The sequence below is a fragment of the Lagopus leucura genome, unplaced genomic scaffold, assembly GCF_019238085.1.
Source record: "Lagopus leucura isolate 7727_CA_CO unplaced genomic scaffold, USGS_WTPT01 Super-Scaffold_100036, whole genome shotgun sequence".
Taxonomy (NCBI): Eukaryota; Metazoa; Chordata; class Aves; order Galliformes; family Phasianidae; genus Lagopus; species Lagopus leucura.
The window spans coordinates 1,086,244-1,103,082 of NW_024962285.1; the positions used below are offsets into that span (position 1 = coordinate 1,086,244).

Below are 16,839 nucleotides of genomic sequence, written 5' to 3' on the forward strand. Positions count from 1 at the left end.
ATAAAGTTGTCTGCAGGGAATAAAGCAGTATTGTCCTGCAGCATTTTAAATACATTAGACTCTATATTCAAAAGCCAGTTCTGTAGAATTAGTAAAATTGTTTGTGTAGCCTATCCACAAAATATACAGTGTAGAAATGTTTAAATATGTGTGCATAAACACTGAAAGTTGGTGTATTTCACTGAGTCTTCTCTTTATTTGCAAGGGCTGAGTTATAAATGTAACTATAAATTCCAGTTGTGCAAACAGAGATAACGCAGAAATAGTTTGTTGCCATTAATCATCAAAACTGCAGAGGAGGAGGGAGAAAATGTGATTTTTTTAATGTCACAGCTCATAGACGGATCCAAAGTGTTTTCTGAGACCTGGAGTGGGGGCAGGCTTTCCTTTAGTAAGTTTATCTTATTCAACATAATGATTCCTTATCTGGCCAAAGGATCTTATCAAAATGTAAGCAACAATGAGCATTGAGGAGCGGGGACATTTGCCCCTGCAGGGAAAACTGGACCAGAGTAACCCCCAGGAAAAAGTCCAAAAGGGAGATAAGCAACTGTGGCAAACACAAAAGATGAGATTGAAGTAAAAGTGGCAGCAAATGAGGGAAAAAATAGCAGAAACTAAAACAGCAGTGGACTTGGGACTTGCAGCAGAGACAAAATACAAGGGGAAGATGATCAGGGGCTTTTGAGAAAGGCGGAGTGAAAGCACCAAACATAGCAGGCTGTTTGTTTTTAATGTTTGAATGGGTTAATGAAAAAAGAAGTATCTGGGAAAGAGTCTGAATTACAAGCGGTTGCAGTCACAGCAAAACAGACTCTTGTGATGAGCATGAGGATTCTGAGAGCTGAGGAGCCACTATGGTTTCGTGCCAGAAATTAGAATGAGCAGAAAAGGACATTGCACAAAACTTTTTGCACCAGCAAAGCAAGAAAAGAACTGGACTGATACTGCTACGCAAAAAAATATTTCTGTGACTTTTACAAATAATACCATTAAAATTTTGTAGGCTCCTATTAAAAATGCTCCTGGCTTTTTTAACTCACAAGCAATGGCCTCAGAAACAAGTCAGCTTTCTTAAGCCCCACACATTTAATAAACAGGCAAAGCCAACGTGATGCTTACACTAGTTCTGAGCATTAATTAAATGCAGGAAGTCACATTTTGTCATGTCATCTTTTTGTACACTGTTGTCACAGGTGTTTTCTGCCAATTACAGAAGAGAGAAATCTCTCTGCTTCTGCTTTAATTCCTAAGCAGGGAACCCTACCAACCTCCAGGGAGTTAAATCCCTATTACACAGAACAACAGCAAGCCCTTCTTGCCATAATCTTAACATTTCTATCTTTATGCTGCCTTAATGAATGCTTCTGCAAACTCTATCTTTTTAATCTTGCAAGTTTTGCTCATTAAAATGTGAGACTTCGCAGAAGCTGCCTTCTCTAGACAATTTAACTAACCTTCCCTATGTCAGAGTCTGGATGCTTGCTCCTTCTGGCTCCATTGCAGCAGTGTTTGTTGTCATTCCCTTCAAGATGGTTGGGACTACTTGAAATCACTAAGTGGGAAAACCAAGCCCACCTAGAAGTCCACACAAAGTCACAGAGAATTGGATAATGCTCAGAGAAGAAATTCACTGCCCCCACACAACCATAGTATCAGAATCTACTACAGATCTGCCCTTGAATTAACAAGGGAAGAGGCCAAATGACTAAACCATGGCCGGCTGGTGGACCGATTGTTCCTTCAGCAAGCCAGGGTCATAGCTTCATGTCATTTTTCAATCATCAGAAGGAAAAACATGCAAAATGAAACCATAACGAGATGAAAGAGCAAGCTGATTATGGGCTAGCTAATTAAAAATACATGCTGTTCTATATGGAGAACTTGCTCTGCACTATGAAACTGCTATGCATTTTATTGTCTAATCCAAATACTGCCTGAGCAGGCAGTCTTATTTGTCTTTGGAAATGAAGCTCAGTAGGCACATTTTACACACTGCTGGTGTGACAATCTTGTTGCTTACCTCTGACAGCTTCCAGGCAGAGCCACATGAATAAAATTATAATGCCAGAGGTCAAGCATAATGGCTATGATTGCTCTGCATGACTGACAAGTCCCTTGGCTTCTTGGACTAATGCTGCCTTCATGATATGAAGACAGACTCAAGAGCAATATTAGCAGAGATTGTAATTGCCAGTGAACTCCTAGCTGTGAGCTTATATGTAGGGCTCATACCTTGGATGGATCCTCCTCTCTGTTGCCCAGCCTAGCTCCACTGACTTCACTAGGAATTGGACTCCAACAGTGACCAGGCCAATGAAAACCAGGGCTAACACAAGCTGGTTGGGGAGAACTTCATCCACAGAAGAGAGATGATTTTACTCTGTCAAACTGGCATGTACCTTGCCTTTAGGGACATAAAAATGAACCATGGAATGGAACACCTTGCCTGTGAGGACAGGCTGAGAGAACTGGGTCTATTCAGCCTGGGGAAGAGAAGGCTGCAAGGTGACCCGATAGCAGCCCGTCAGTATCTGAAGGGGAACTACAGGAAAGAAGGGGACAGCAGGGTCTGTGGTGACAGAGCAAGGGGAAATGGTTTCAAGGTCAAAGAGGGTAGATTTAGGTTAAGCATAAGGAAAAAGTCTTTCACAGTGCGGATGGTGAGGCACTGGAACAGGTTACTTAGTGATGTGGTTGATGTCCCATCTCTGGATATTTTCATGGTGAGGCTGGATAAGACCATGAGCAACTTGATCTAGCTGTAGTAGTGGTCTCTGTTCATTGCAGGGGAGTTGGACTAGACTTCCACTTCTGAGGATTTTGTGATTCTGTGATTCTATACACTCACAGAATATTCTGAGTTGAAATGAACCCACAAGGACCATTGAATCCAATCTCCAATTCCACACAGGACCACATAAAATCCAAATCCTAGGTCGGAGAGCATTATCCAAATGCTCCCTCAGCTCTGGCAGCCTGGGGCTGTGCCCGCTGCCCTGGGGAGCTGTACCATGCCCACTGCCCTCTGGGGCACAGCATTTCCCCAGATGTTCTTTGCCATTTTCAGTCATCTGCAAAATCTGAAGCCACAGTACATTTATGGCAGTGACATAAAAAGCAGGATGAGGGGCAGGAGTTGCACCTTTGAAATCTCTGCATTTTTTTTGTTGTTGTTTTTAAGTAGCTGCTCAGCAAAATTATTTAATCTTTCCAGAGTTGCCTGGAGTCAATGAGGTCCTTCAGTGATTAAATCTTTCATAAAACCAAGAAAAGAGCAAAACCAGATTTTCTATCTCCAGTATATGACTGCTGAAACCTTTTAATAGTCATAAATATTCCGTTGAAATTAGGAGTTGTTCACCAAGGTAATCTCCCAACTTCATGTGCAATAGTGTTGCAGAGAAACCAAATGATGTACTCATGTATCATCTTCCTTTTTACCAGTAAGCAGTAATGATGGTGTAAAAAATAAAGAAAACCAGCTGCAGTTTATGCTACTCCTACACACATACACATTCTCTTTTTTTTTAATTGGGAGCTGCAGGAAAGGCTCAGTAATATGGCAAATGATATTCTGAACTCCCTAAGAGCTGCAAGTTTAACAGAATGTGTTTTAGGCATAACAAAGAAACAGAAGAAATTTTAACTATTAAAAAAAAGAAGGAGAAGAAACCAACAGAACTCCGAGATATTAGTAAGCATTGTGGTGTTCCACAGTGGGCCCAGCCTGGCTAGTTCTGAGCCTGCTACATGCAATGTCTCTTTGGAAGGATCACACTTTTTCTTTCTTTCAGAACAGCATATTACTTTGCCTTCTGACAAGCATCAAGTGTAACATCTGCTTACTGCCTATCCTCTTTTGAGACCCCCATCACATCTTCACTAGTGAAAGCCATTTCTACAAGACATAAGCATTTCCTATGCTTTGTTGAAACCTGTGCAGTTTCCCTTTACTTGAACCATGCAGTCAGGTGTGCAGTTTGGACCTAAGCAATGCTTGTTACTTCTTGCTAGTAGTCTGTTGAAAGTGAAGAGAATTTTATGATAACTTGGGCCTCCAAGTTGAGTAAGTACACACTTGAAAGTAAAAAAGAATTGCTGATTTCTATTTCCTGATTTCTACTGACTGAGAGTATGCTTTCTCTTGGTCTTAGAGATTTTTCTCTCTCACCAAGTTCAAGCTCAGAAAATAAGTTTCTGTCCCACTATTCCACATAGTTTCTGTCTCAAACACTAAGCTTCTCTGTTCCACTAATAGTTAGCAAGTCATTAATGAAAATTTCAGTGCTTCACTTTTTTCTGTGGTTAATTTTCTTCCACACTGGTCAATATACTCTCATGGTCTTTATTGACTTTCACATGATGGCATTTTGCAGATTCTGCTCATGTTGCACCAGTGATAATGCCAGCTCAACCTCCCTCTGACCAAGTTCTGCCACTAAATATCCTCCCGTAGTGGGGGGCAATCATTAAGAATTGTGACATCTTCTCTAAAACTAAGGAGTAATCAGTGTTAAGTCAGATGTTGTTCTGAGTGTTGTTACACTCCCCAGCACCGGAGTTAATTTATTAAAACAAATTACATTCCAAAGTCATTGAACTTTTTCCTCCTTTTCCTGAAATATGGCCTTAATTTCATCCAGAGAATGTTAGGGGCTGCTCAGAGCTTTCCCAGAAGTTGTGCAGGTCCTGCTTGAGATTCTCAAGCTGCCATGAAGCTATATGGTGCTGAGCAGAGCACTTACAGTCACAAAATCAAAATACCTGGAAATGCCTGTGCAATTCCACCTTCCAACCACAGTTGGAATGATTTACATACCTGATTTAATGTAATATTAAAGTTTCATTTTGACTGCTTTGAATTATCAATTTGAACCATACTTTTACTGCTTGTGGTAAGTTATTTGCCTAAAGAAAATCAGATTCTAATGGACTGGCACCTGTGATGGCATGTTGATTGGATGCTTGGTATAGACTTAACCTTAAGTTTGCTAAACCATTATGCATATATATTTGGATTCATCTTTCCTGTTTATTAGCAGTGTGATATTTTTTGATGTCACGTTGGTGTTCAGCCCCTTTTGGATAGAATTTGCATTTCAGTAAAAACTGCAGAAAAACCTTGATTTTGGGAAGAAAAAAAAAAGGCAAATTACGCTAGCAAGTACATGAGGAAAGAAATCTAAGAGTTTTGAAAACAGGTTTTGCATTTAAAGTTTTCTCATTTAAAACCCAAACTTTTTGCATATACTGATGTTAGCTGATTATTTATTCACCATTGGCTTTAAGATTTTAGAGCTAGCAGACCTGCACTTCTCACACTCATAGGCCACAAGAAGATAATTACTTGCTGACATTTTTCTTTCAGTGCTTTTCTAAACAGAAGAATTAGTTATTGGGCTAAATTTAACTAACTATAATAAAATCCTCTGTCCTTAGAGAAGTCTAAAACAAACTGTATAGTACCAAATTGCTTAAGAGTCTTCAATTGTTTTTGTCTTTACACATGCCTCATGCCTTCCAGTGCCAGCTACCCTGAAGATGGATGTCTCAGCCATGTTGGAATTCACATTGCCCATTCACTCCCTTTCTACTCCCAGCATTTTTCTTACAAATTCTTTTGCTGTTTTAAAAACACGTGGGATGAATGTGATCATACGGAGAAAAGCAAAGAAAAAGGAATAGCTCCATCACACCTTTTCCACCCAAGATTCTCATTAGTATGAGTAACTCAACCACACAAGGCTACCAGCTAAGGACAACCTCTCTGAGCATTTTGCAGGTTCTTGATTTTCCCATTGCAGAGAGGAGGAGGTGGGCACCAGGCTTTCAGATACTAAGGGAGAGGCACAGCAGCACTAAGAGGAATGCAGTTCACAACAAGAGAGTCTGCTGTGTGAAGTGTTCTCATCACAATACCCTCCTTGTAGAGGAAGTTGCACTCATCCTATCAAGCATTCAGTGTTGTGGATGTTAAGTATCAGTTCTGGTAAGAGGAGACTTACCTCTGTCCTCTCCTCAGTTTCAGGGTTTTCAAAGGAGCACAGCCTCTGCGGGTCTTTTGGCAGCATGTCCATTTCTCTTGTGCCTACAAGACCAAAGACATTTCATTGTTCATGGAGAATGTGTATGCCTGAAAGATTGCTTTGCTCCTGTCCTTTTCCACCATTAGTGTCCCATCCCATGCCATCCCATCCTGTCCTATGCTGAGTAGAAGCTGAAGGATTTTCTATCCTTTCTGTGCATCCTAAGGAAAGGGCTAATGATGAGGATCTAGGAGCCTAACTAAGACCATCTTATTAGTGAACTCCATTCCTTTTCTGGTGACTATTTACTTATTTTTTCTGGTTCACTTCTTTGATTGCCTTATTCATGCTGTGCAGACTGGGCTAATTAGAGGCCAAAAGGACCCTCCTTACTATATATCTGTAGAGCATTTTAGAATACTGAGGCTCAGATTTTCTACTAATATCTGTACTTCAGATTATATCTTCTATTGTTCTACAAGTGGAGACATAAAGCAGTTTTTTTTAAGACTTCATTAAAGCATTCCCAGTATATCCTTTTCTGCACTATATTTGGACTCACCAAACTTCAGCATTCGTTCCTTGTGCAGATGCCCCTGTTGCTATTTTGCATTAGCAAGGTAGCTGAGCAGTAATATGGATCAGAATATGGGAGGGCTTGGTGCTGCAGTCTCTATATCTATATTGCAAATATTTCCAGGAATTAATGTCAGGCTAGATTTAGATTGATTCCCTGGATGAATGTTACTGCCATACCTGAAGGTTAGCACTTGATTTGAATATTCGTGTTTCCACTGGGGTTTGGTGACTGCTATTTCACATGTCCCTGGAGAAGCATTTCTGGTTTGATTTCCTCTGGAACAACTTTCTCTTGTGATTCAGCAAAGTCATCACACACTGTGAATCCCTTCCCACTTCAACATTTCATAAGCATGATAGAGGGAGGAGGTGTGAATACACTTAAAAACTTACTATTGTTCTCAGCCAAGATGATAATGTAAATGTGGCCTATATACATAAAGTGAAGGACAGTCTGGTGACCAGGATTTTAAAGGGAGATGTGTGTTGCTTAATATTGTATCCATGCCATGACTAACATTCTGCATAACTCTTGATAGGCACTGGCATTGACTTAATTGTCCACCTGTAACTTATATGACTTGTTGACATGGAAAGATGTAAAATTTTAAAAAGAGGTCATTACAGCAGTACTAAACCAGGAAGGAAAAAAAAAAAAAAAAGAGTCCAGGGTCTCTGAAATAAAATATGTACATAAGAAAATGATAAACTTTCTGCATATCTCACAAGCTCACAGGTACTATAAGCATCAGTAGACTTCACTGTGTATTCTGTAGTGTGAGGGACCTGGCAACTTGGAAATCTCACTTGGAATAAATAGAAGTCTGAAGCATGTTCACATTCATCAGCACACTGTAATGGTTAAAGGTACTGCCTGCTCATGCTGTTATTAGCACAGCTAAAGTTTTCCATCTCTCATTTTCTGCAGGGAAGGATGAAATAGTTCAACCAGAACAGTTGCAGTGCAGCTCCATCAGCACTATTAGGGCTCAGTGGCTTTTCATCCACCTCTGTACACACTAGCTCCAGTTCTGTGTAGCACTGTGCTGAGTTATTTGTTTCTTTTAATTTGCTGTTCATTTCAATAGTGAATAGGGTTTGATGGATGACAGGAATTTAACAATGAAGATGACTGGACAATACAACAGGCATGAAGCTGAGCTAACAGTCTTTTTCCTTAAGAGGAGTACCCATGCAAGCTTGGAAGTGAAACCAAGATGCAGCTATTGAGAAAGAATTTGGTCTGGGTTCTCAGCTAACCTCCATAAGCCAGAGAGAAAGCAGCAAACGTTATCAAGAAAGATGATGTTCAGAACTGGGAGTCAGATGTCCAGTTCTTGGTGGGTACAGGTGCAGTGAAAGTGCATAGTATGGATGAAAAAAACATAAAAGAACTATTAAGAAATCAGAAAACACCTGCCCACATTCACTCAGGGCTCCTAACAATCAAAGGGAGACTTCAGCAGTTGGTGTTTGAATTTCACTTCTTCATGGCCAGGGCTGTGACTGTGGGGGGAAGCACCTCTACCTTGGTTAGCAATGGCCTGGGGCAGTACCCTCGTCAGGAGGGTTTGCTTAAGTTGACCTCAGTATGTCAGGGTTTCTGCTTTACTGCTATGAGGCCTGGAGAAAGAAAAGAAACCTTAAGATGCAATTCAGCTCCTAAGGCATGTTAAATTCTTACTGTCAATTATTACTGCTGTTATTACTGTTATTACTGTTAATTATTATTTCTGTTAATGGCAGGACAAGGGGAAATGGTTTTAAGTTGAAGGAAGGAAGATTTAGGTTGGATGTCAGGGGGAAGTTCTTTACAGAGAGAGTGGTGAGGTGCTGGAACAGCTGCCCAGAGAGGCTGTGGGTGCCCCGTCCATCCCTGGAGGTGTTCAAGGCCAGATTGGATGGGGCCCTGGGCAGCCTGGTCTGGTATTAAATGTGGAGGTTGGTGGCCTGCGTGTGGCAGGGGGGTTGGAGATTCATGGTTCTTCAGTTCCCTTCCAATCTGGGCTATTCTGTGATTCTGGTTGTGGATGCCCTTTCCCTGAAGGTGTTCAAGGCCAAATTGGATGGGGTCCTGGGCTGCCTGGTCTACTAACAGTTGTGGAGGTTGGTGGCCCTGCCTGTGGTGGGGGTTGGAGATTCATGATCCTTCAGGACCCTTCCAGCCCAGGCCATTCCCTGATTCTATGATTCTGTGATTACAGAGGGCAAATGCTATTCTAGAAAATGTGTAAGTCTATAAATGCAAAAACAAAGAAACAAAAACCAACCAACCAAACAAAACCAGCCTAATCAACCAAGGAACAACAATAATAACCAAAAGCACTGGAAACCACAGATTTAAGGTCTTAATTTCACTGTTTGTTTTAGCAGCAGAGAGCCTTGCACTATGCCTTCAGATTATAGATTCCACTCTTGTGCTTTCAAGGTGACCACTCGGAGCCCTGTCCTATACAGCTGCTAGCTCAGGAGTAGTCTGTGTCCATATGAAACAGTCAGCATGTTCTTGCTAAAGAAATGAATCAACACTTGATGCAGGGCCCAAAGAGACATGTTGTAACATAAGAGCAGCTAATGAAGGAACATAATTTAGGGTGAAATTTTGTCTCCTCAGACAAAAAGACAGAAAAAGCACTTAAGAGTATTCACCAGGAAAACTCCCACAGTGACTGAATTATACTGAATCAAGCCTTCTTCATTTCCTCCTTGGTTTTCATTTATACCTGCTATGAAGTTAGAGCACAGTCAGATGTTCACTTGCAAAATGTGGTAGTTGTCTAAGGTGTATTATTCTCAGGTTATTTGTGGGATCTGAAGGGGTTATTTGCAAGAGTGGTCCCTTTTAGTGACAAGGTAGGCTGCACACATGTGCCAAAGGATATTTACTTCTCCCAGTCTGGACGTTCCTGTCTTCTGGAGGGTATTGCTACCTCAGTTTTGCTGGCTGATGTGGTGTTGTTCACCAGAATGCATCCTACCCCTGTCAGATTGGAAGGAAACAGTTCAGCTCCAATGACATAAATCCCTGATCAGCAAACTGGACAATCTGGTCTTGAAGAGGCAAGGGGTGGGATTCATTGAAGCAACTGTTTTCACTTTACTTGAACCACAGGGATTCCTGCTATTTCCTAGTCTGTTTTCTTTCAGCTAGATACAACTTGTCATTAAAAACTAAGATCAAACTATGTACTTATATTGCTTTCTTGACAGTGTCCAGCTGACTCAGCAGACGGATGCTATGTTAAACTACAAAATAGAGTTTGTCACCAGTTACTACAGTGAATAATAAAAGACCATTGAGAAGGAGGGAAAAAAAATGAGGTGAAGGAAGAGAAAAAATCCCAGAGAGCATATAGGGTAAAAGATCTTTCAGCAAGAGTGCTGACAGTTACTTTCTGAACCACAAAACAGCTTAATGGCTTCATGGGGTTCCAGAATGGGAGCATGAACATGAAGACAAAGATATAATTCAAGAGGTAAAGAAAACTGCTAATTTAGCTGCCTTTTGCATTTAGTTTTCTTTAACATATGCTACGCTTAGGAATCACAACCTTGCTGTATTTTGGAACAATAGTAAGGAAACTTTATTGTTCTTTAGGATAAGAAAGCACAGTAAGGAAAATATGCCCTTGAGGGCTCATCTCATTCTGTTAAAATAGGAGTATTTTAGTTTCTGTTTCCATAGAATCATCACTCTTAGCAAAACTGCTATGGAGATTACTGTTGGTGCCACTTCTCTTATGATGTAACTGTCTCTTGGATGGCAATTGTCTTAAGATGACTAGCTCATTTAATCTGTTTTTCCACTCCTGACTGTGATATTCTTCATTGGAGTGGGTGCACACACTGTAGAACTAATGATGTGATATATTTGTCTGAGTTGCTTATTTCTCCTCCAAAGGACTGTTTGTTTACTGTTTTACCCAGATTTTATTGTCTGATGTGTTTTGCACTTATTTACCAATAAAAAAAAAAAAAAAAAAAGAAAAGAAAAAAAAAAAAAAAGAAAAAAAAGAAAAAAAGAGAATGGGAAAGAACATGTGCCCCATTTGAGAGCAGCCCTGACTGGTGTCATTCCTCAGAGAGTGCTGGCTGGGTCTTGACCACACCAGAAGTACTTTGCTTCTCCTTTACAGAGGATGAATATTAAAGGCTCAGTAGTCAATTTTGTATGCACAATTTAGTTGTGGTTGTAGTAAGGTGCCCTTTTAGGAATCCCATAAACAGACTTGCATTAGTAGTTGCAGATGGAACAGCTAAAGACATTATTAGCCCAGGTTAGCAGTACTCCAGTGTGGTTTTAGCATTCTTCAGTTGTGTGGGAAGGGATGGCATGTTGGGAGAACAGACACAGCTTAAGCTGGTAGTGACAAGGCCATGCAACAACAATCTCAAACTTCTCTCCTTACTTGTTTTAACCAGGAATTTCTATCTACCAATATAATTTCCAGTGACCAACAGAAATAAACCCATTGCCAGCGTGAACTAACTCTACTAGCTTGTGTTTGTACTGTGCATTTTTCTTACAGGTTTTACTCCGTGGGCAAAATTCTCCCAACAGTTGGTTGCAGTAGCATAAAATATCTGCCAGTGTACTAAAAAGCTCACAATTTCTCTTATTAAGTTAGCATAAAGCCCTCAAAATCATAATCTACTTTTTTTCTTCTTTTTTTTTTTTTTCAATGAAACCCTAAGTACAGACCAGACCTAGGGTTAAAGCTATTCTAAGAGAAGAGATTGTAGTGTTTAGAAAATTGCTTCCAATCTCAGCTTTCTTGTTCACAGTATACAGCTTATGATGATATTGAGAGAGAAACACTGACATTTTTCGAGGAAATGAGCTGAAATTCTGAATTGGGTGGAACAAAGGGAAAAACTGAGTCTGTTCTTCTACTCATGGATATAATTTGCCTTACAGTGCATTCTCACATTTGCCTTACAGTGCATTCTCACATTTCACCAGGCAAAAAGTGTGATGTCCTATCACTAAGACAGCAGATTACCTACTAACTTCACCTAGTGTTAGTTTTGTATGTGGAAGTGGAAGCTGTGCAGCAGAAAAATGAATTCATCACCTTGAACAAGGGTTTATGATAGCCTGAATGTTATAAAGAGAAGCACAAGTGATTAATGCTCAATTGCAAAGTGAAACTGCATCCACGAAGAGTCATAGCACTGTTGATGCAATGCAGGCAGCAAGAACAAATGAGTTGGAAAGATAATCTCCTGCTGATCACCATGCTCTACTGGGAGAAAATACCAAACCATCAGTCATACAAACAGTGCTAAAAGTACATGTCTGTAAAGTGATGAGGGAGACAAATTGCTGGTGGTGCTCATTTCAATGTATCTGCCTAAGGAGTTTCTCGCTCCTGAGTGATGCATGTGTGTTAATTTCAGAAAGATGTGTGTCTAACCTTCTCAGCAGAGTCAAGAGTAGAATGAACTGCATTCAATTTGTTTAACTGCAAGGTGAATCAGTTAATCAACTGTCTTTGCTACACTTTTCTGTGCACACTGAAGCAAATGAGGCACATCTTTACAGCCCCATCTGTTACCTAAAGTTAGACCTACAGCCACATGAGCCAAAAGCTGAAAAGGCTCCATACATATCCAGAAAATGCTATGGATGCTTCCTCAAATGTCAAAAGTGATAAGTATCCAGTCAAGCCTAATTCCCTCTTTGGTGCCTTTGAGTAGCAGGCAAAGCATACTTCAGCAGTGGACCTCTGAAGTAAGTGTTCACACCTTTACTGTAAAGTTGGTGGAGATGAAGGAAAGCAATCCCCATTTTTCAATAAACTATATCTTTGGATGACTCTTCCAATTACATTTTGCTGTTTTTTCCTTTTGAGAGCAACTTGTCTGGCTCCACAGAGTAGATCCTTACATGTGTCAGACTGCATTATTTTGGAGAAGGAGAGACAGTTATACTCTGCTGACACTTGGCTATAGTAATAGAGTGCCTATGAGAGAACCTATCACTGTCAATTTTTCTGTTACACCTCATGGTCTCCTTCAGTGTGGCATTTTGGATCTGGTTTCATTTAGAGATCTGACAGAAGTGTCTGGTTCACTGAACGTATAGTAGAAATGACTGGACTGCACACACACTACTGGAATACAGTTCTAACATGCACCCTGTAGCATTCACCTAGTTGGCTTAGAATAACCAGATACAGTTGTCTCTGATAAGAATTCTTCCACCTTGCTAGAAGTACAAAATTCTCATAGTTAACTCCAGGGAGAAACAAATAAAACAAAGTGATTTTGCAGTATAAAACCTTGAAGGAGTATTTCAGACCTTGACAAAGCAAAAACAAGATCCCTGAGTACACTAAAGGTATACTCATCTTCCTGATTAGGTTGTGGTTGCTAAGGGATGAACTGCAGTGGGGTAGATGTAGCTCAAACTATCTGAACTGGCTTAAGTTTGAGCTCAGTTTTTGCTTGCTTTTGTGTTAAGATTATAATGTCACACACTTTGAGTAAGTGTGCAAGTTTTCTAACAGGCAACTTCATATCAATTCTTTATAGCAAAGTTAAAGCTGCCATTTTTGCCTGGCTGATGATGGATTAATTAATGTCTTATTATAATCTTATCACTGTTAAGAGTGATGAAAAAAACGCTTCTCAATCCTGTATTTGTTCTATACATATGCTAGCTTGAATGCCGCAAATTCTGCTATAGCAGAGTCAGATCTTGCTCTTTCCCAGACACAGCATGTGAGTTAATGCTGCAGGTGGACTCTGTTGTCATCATGGCACGAGCCATGTTACTGCTGGAAAACCATTAAATCCAGCAGAGAGGGCTTTTTGAGGCCCTTTGGGAATTCTCCTTTGAGAATGAGAGTAGATCTTCTTTCTGTGAGAAGAGTCCCAGAGCACTGAACAGGGCTTACGCCTCAACAGTCAAGTTAAAATCACTGAAATTGTGCACGGTTGAAATAATCCTATTTTTAACAAGAGGAGATCAGAGATAAGGTTCAGATGTTTGAGGACAAAGTCACCTATCTTCACCCAAACTTAGCTGCATGATAATCAGTTTCAATTATTTCAGAGAGAATACTTATAGAGTAAGCTACAGCTCAGTTATAGAAGATGCATCAGGCTCTGGCTTCTGTGGATGTTTGGCAATCTTAGAAAATGACATATAATTAGGAAAAATTATAGTGTTTGCTTTCAAAGTACTATTTCTTGTCCCAAAAAAAGCAAATCACCAGGCAAACATAATTCCCAGATATGGTATATCCTTCTCAGCTACTCACATATCACCTACTCAGGCTTAAAATTGGTAGTGAAATGCTTCATTTTCCAGACATAACACTCAAAAGAGACATAACTTGCTGGTCAAAACTCCTGTGACGTTTCTTATCTAAGCCATATGCTTGGAAAAGTTCAATAAAGGATTGCTTGACTCTCTAGCAGAGGAAGAGATGAAGTGCTTTAAAAGCAAAAGCCAAACTAAAAAAAAATAAAAAATAAAAAATAAAATTATGGTATTATATCAGAATAATGTGCTGTTTTGCACCTAAAAGGCTTAACATTTAAGAGAAGGTCACAGAGTCGGATGTTGGGTGATGCCACATCAGTCACCTTACAGCCAATACTTAGAGCATTATGACAAGCATAACAACCTCAGCTTCGTGAGTGCTTTTTGAGTCCTGCTACATAGGCTAACTGGATGTAATTTCTGAGGCTGCTCCACATTTCACGGATAAAGAAAAAGTAAAGAAATTGTCCTGAAACTTAAAACCTGGGTTCTGCCTGGCAGTCCTATCAAATCATGGCAGTAAATGTGACTGGAGATGAAAGTGGTTCTTTTGCCCTGTGCTTCCCAATGAACACAGGCCAGCCATGGGTTCCTGAGGGTGCTGGATCCAGACTTTGCTTATCATAGACTCTGTCCTCTCCCTCTTCTTTACAGTCACAACCTGCAGTCCTTAAAGCAAATCCTGTTGATGCAGTGCAAAAATTGTGACTCCTGTGTCTGCAGGATGATGAACAGGACTTTTCAAGGATGTAAAAATCAGCTACAGCATGATCCAAAGTCCACAAGAAAACAGTCTGCAGACTTGTGGAACCTACCAGCTCATTTCTGCTTTTTCTTTCATAGCTGTTTATCTGTCCCATGATATGCATTGACTAAGCTTGAAATCTGAAGTGTTCCTTAGGCAATGAGAGGTTTTAAAACACTTAGATTCCCCAATGCATCAAAAATCAATTATGACTGATGCTTCATCTTGAATGCATGCTTGATGCTAGCATTCAAGTTCTGGGAGTCAGATGGCTTGACTATTACCTGCTGGCGTTTCCATGCCTGATGAGAGTGTTGATCTGGATAGGCTATACCCTAGCTTTGTATTGTATGCCCCTTTCCCTTCATCGGGTCTATTTGCTTGGTTCCTTCCACTCCTGCCTTGAGAAAGAAGCACAGACATTGAGGAGTTATGATAAAGCATCTTCCCAAGGCAATTAGCTATCCTGTTGAGAAAAAGCAGTGTAGAGTCTACACCAGACTACTGATAAACATTTTTCACAGCTTTCATTTCAACAGTAAGCCCATAATACCAGTGGAACAAAGCATGAAGAGAGCATAAAATTACATCAGGGCTTGAATTAGCATTCACATTACCTGCAACTCGATTACTTATTGCTTCTGTGCCAGAATTATTACTTAGTTTTACAAGATTTTAAACTGTAACAGTTTAAAGTGGCGGCTTGTTCTGCAGACATTCTGCAGAAACTCTGAACACAAGCAAGGACCAGAAAATATCAGAACGTTTAGGAATAAGACACCAAATGTCACACTGCACATTCAAACCCATCCTGTCCACAAAACTGAGGATGAAATATAGAAAAATGAGTTTCCCTTCCCATGGATTTTCTTATATTTCCAAATTCAGCAAGAATTAGAAGGCCTCAATTTGAAAGAATCACTGTGCTTTTATGTCGAGTCCTGCCTGAAATGTGAAATTGTGGAGGCATGATGAAAAGATGAGAGGTTTGGGTTTTTGATTTTACTTTTGCTTTAAATAAGAGCCAGATGACCTGATCCTCGGCAGCTCTCATTTCATAACGAGTTCAGTCTGAGTTTAAATTAAGTTCAAAACTGCTTCTTCCTTTATTCAACTATTCAATTCTTTTCACAACATGCTGAGTAACAGACAGAACTAACTGTTGCACTTGATTTATTTTAACTACTCAAGTATTTTGTTTGGACTTTCCACACTCTGTTTCTAAGAACAACAGCAAATAATAGAATCACAGAATCACAGAATATCCCAAATTACGAGGGAACCACAAGGACCTTCGGGTCCAACCCTTGGCTCCCAAATCCAAATCCAAAATACAGCCTCCTCTGCTCTGGGCTGAAGAAGCCTGGGGCCACTGTTGCTCCTCGTGCTTTTTGCCCTCCAGGCCAGACAATGGATCTGTGTGCTGCTGCAGGTAACAATTTCCTAAGCAGCTTAGTTGCATATCTGAATATCCAATATATGATTACAAAGGGGTTGAATTCTCAGGAATATTAAACATTAACAGTTTGAATTTCAGGCCACCTTGAAAGAACCTCACGTGGTATTCAAAAGCAGAGACATTCAAAGGAGTTGTAGCTTTCAGGAATTTTAGCCTTTAGCAATGTTTGCTGCAGAGAAAGGATCGGCAGAATGTGTTCACGTTCACTGCAGAAGCCCTATTTAATAAGGAATTAGATTAGCAAAGAAAGACAGATGGTAAGAGCAGAGAGACAGTATGGGACCCACAGCCTAATGCAGTACTGACAGAGCTAAGCTGAATGGCCATTGAAGTCAATGGGATGCTCACACATTTGCATCAGGGCTGAATTTGCTTCCCTATCTTTAACAGAAGAAAGGTGAATAGTTGAATTCACATGGAATTTATTTGTTTGGAAAACGGTGGTGGTCATATGAAATATTCAGTGCTACCCTAAAGCCTACACTTTACAAAATAATTGCCTTTATAAACAGAGATATTTTATGCAGTAAGCACAATGCATTGAGAGACAGTGCCTGGCCTAAGGCTTTGTATGTAGATAATGGAAATAAACAGATGGAGACACAAGCAGAGGCTTGTTCAGTGCAACTCAAGTGGAATGGGACTATGAATTGCTGTTCCCTGAATCTGAACTTAGCTCCCTGAGCTCTGGATTTCTGCAAGAGTCGCTGTTGGATGCTGAACTCTGCTTAGAATTACAATGGGAAACATATTC

General features: G+C 40.2%; 1 protein-coding gene across 3 annotated transcripts in view; it reads right to left on the reverse strand.

Annotated features, from left to right (window-relative positions):
* PALM2AKAP2 (PALM2 and AKAP2 fusion) overlaps positions 1-16,839 on the reverse strand; it is a 250,912-nt gene that overhangs the window by 99,130 nt on the left and 134,943 nt on the right. For all 3 annotated transcript variants that reach the window (XM_042882819.1, XM_042882821.1, XM_042882820.1), the window contains one exon: positions 6,009-6,091. In XM_042882819.1, coding sequence (XP_042738753.1) covers positions 6,009-6,091 — 83 coding nt within the window. The remainder of the gene's footprint in view (positions 1-6,008; positions 6,092-16,839) is intronic.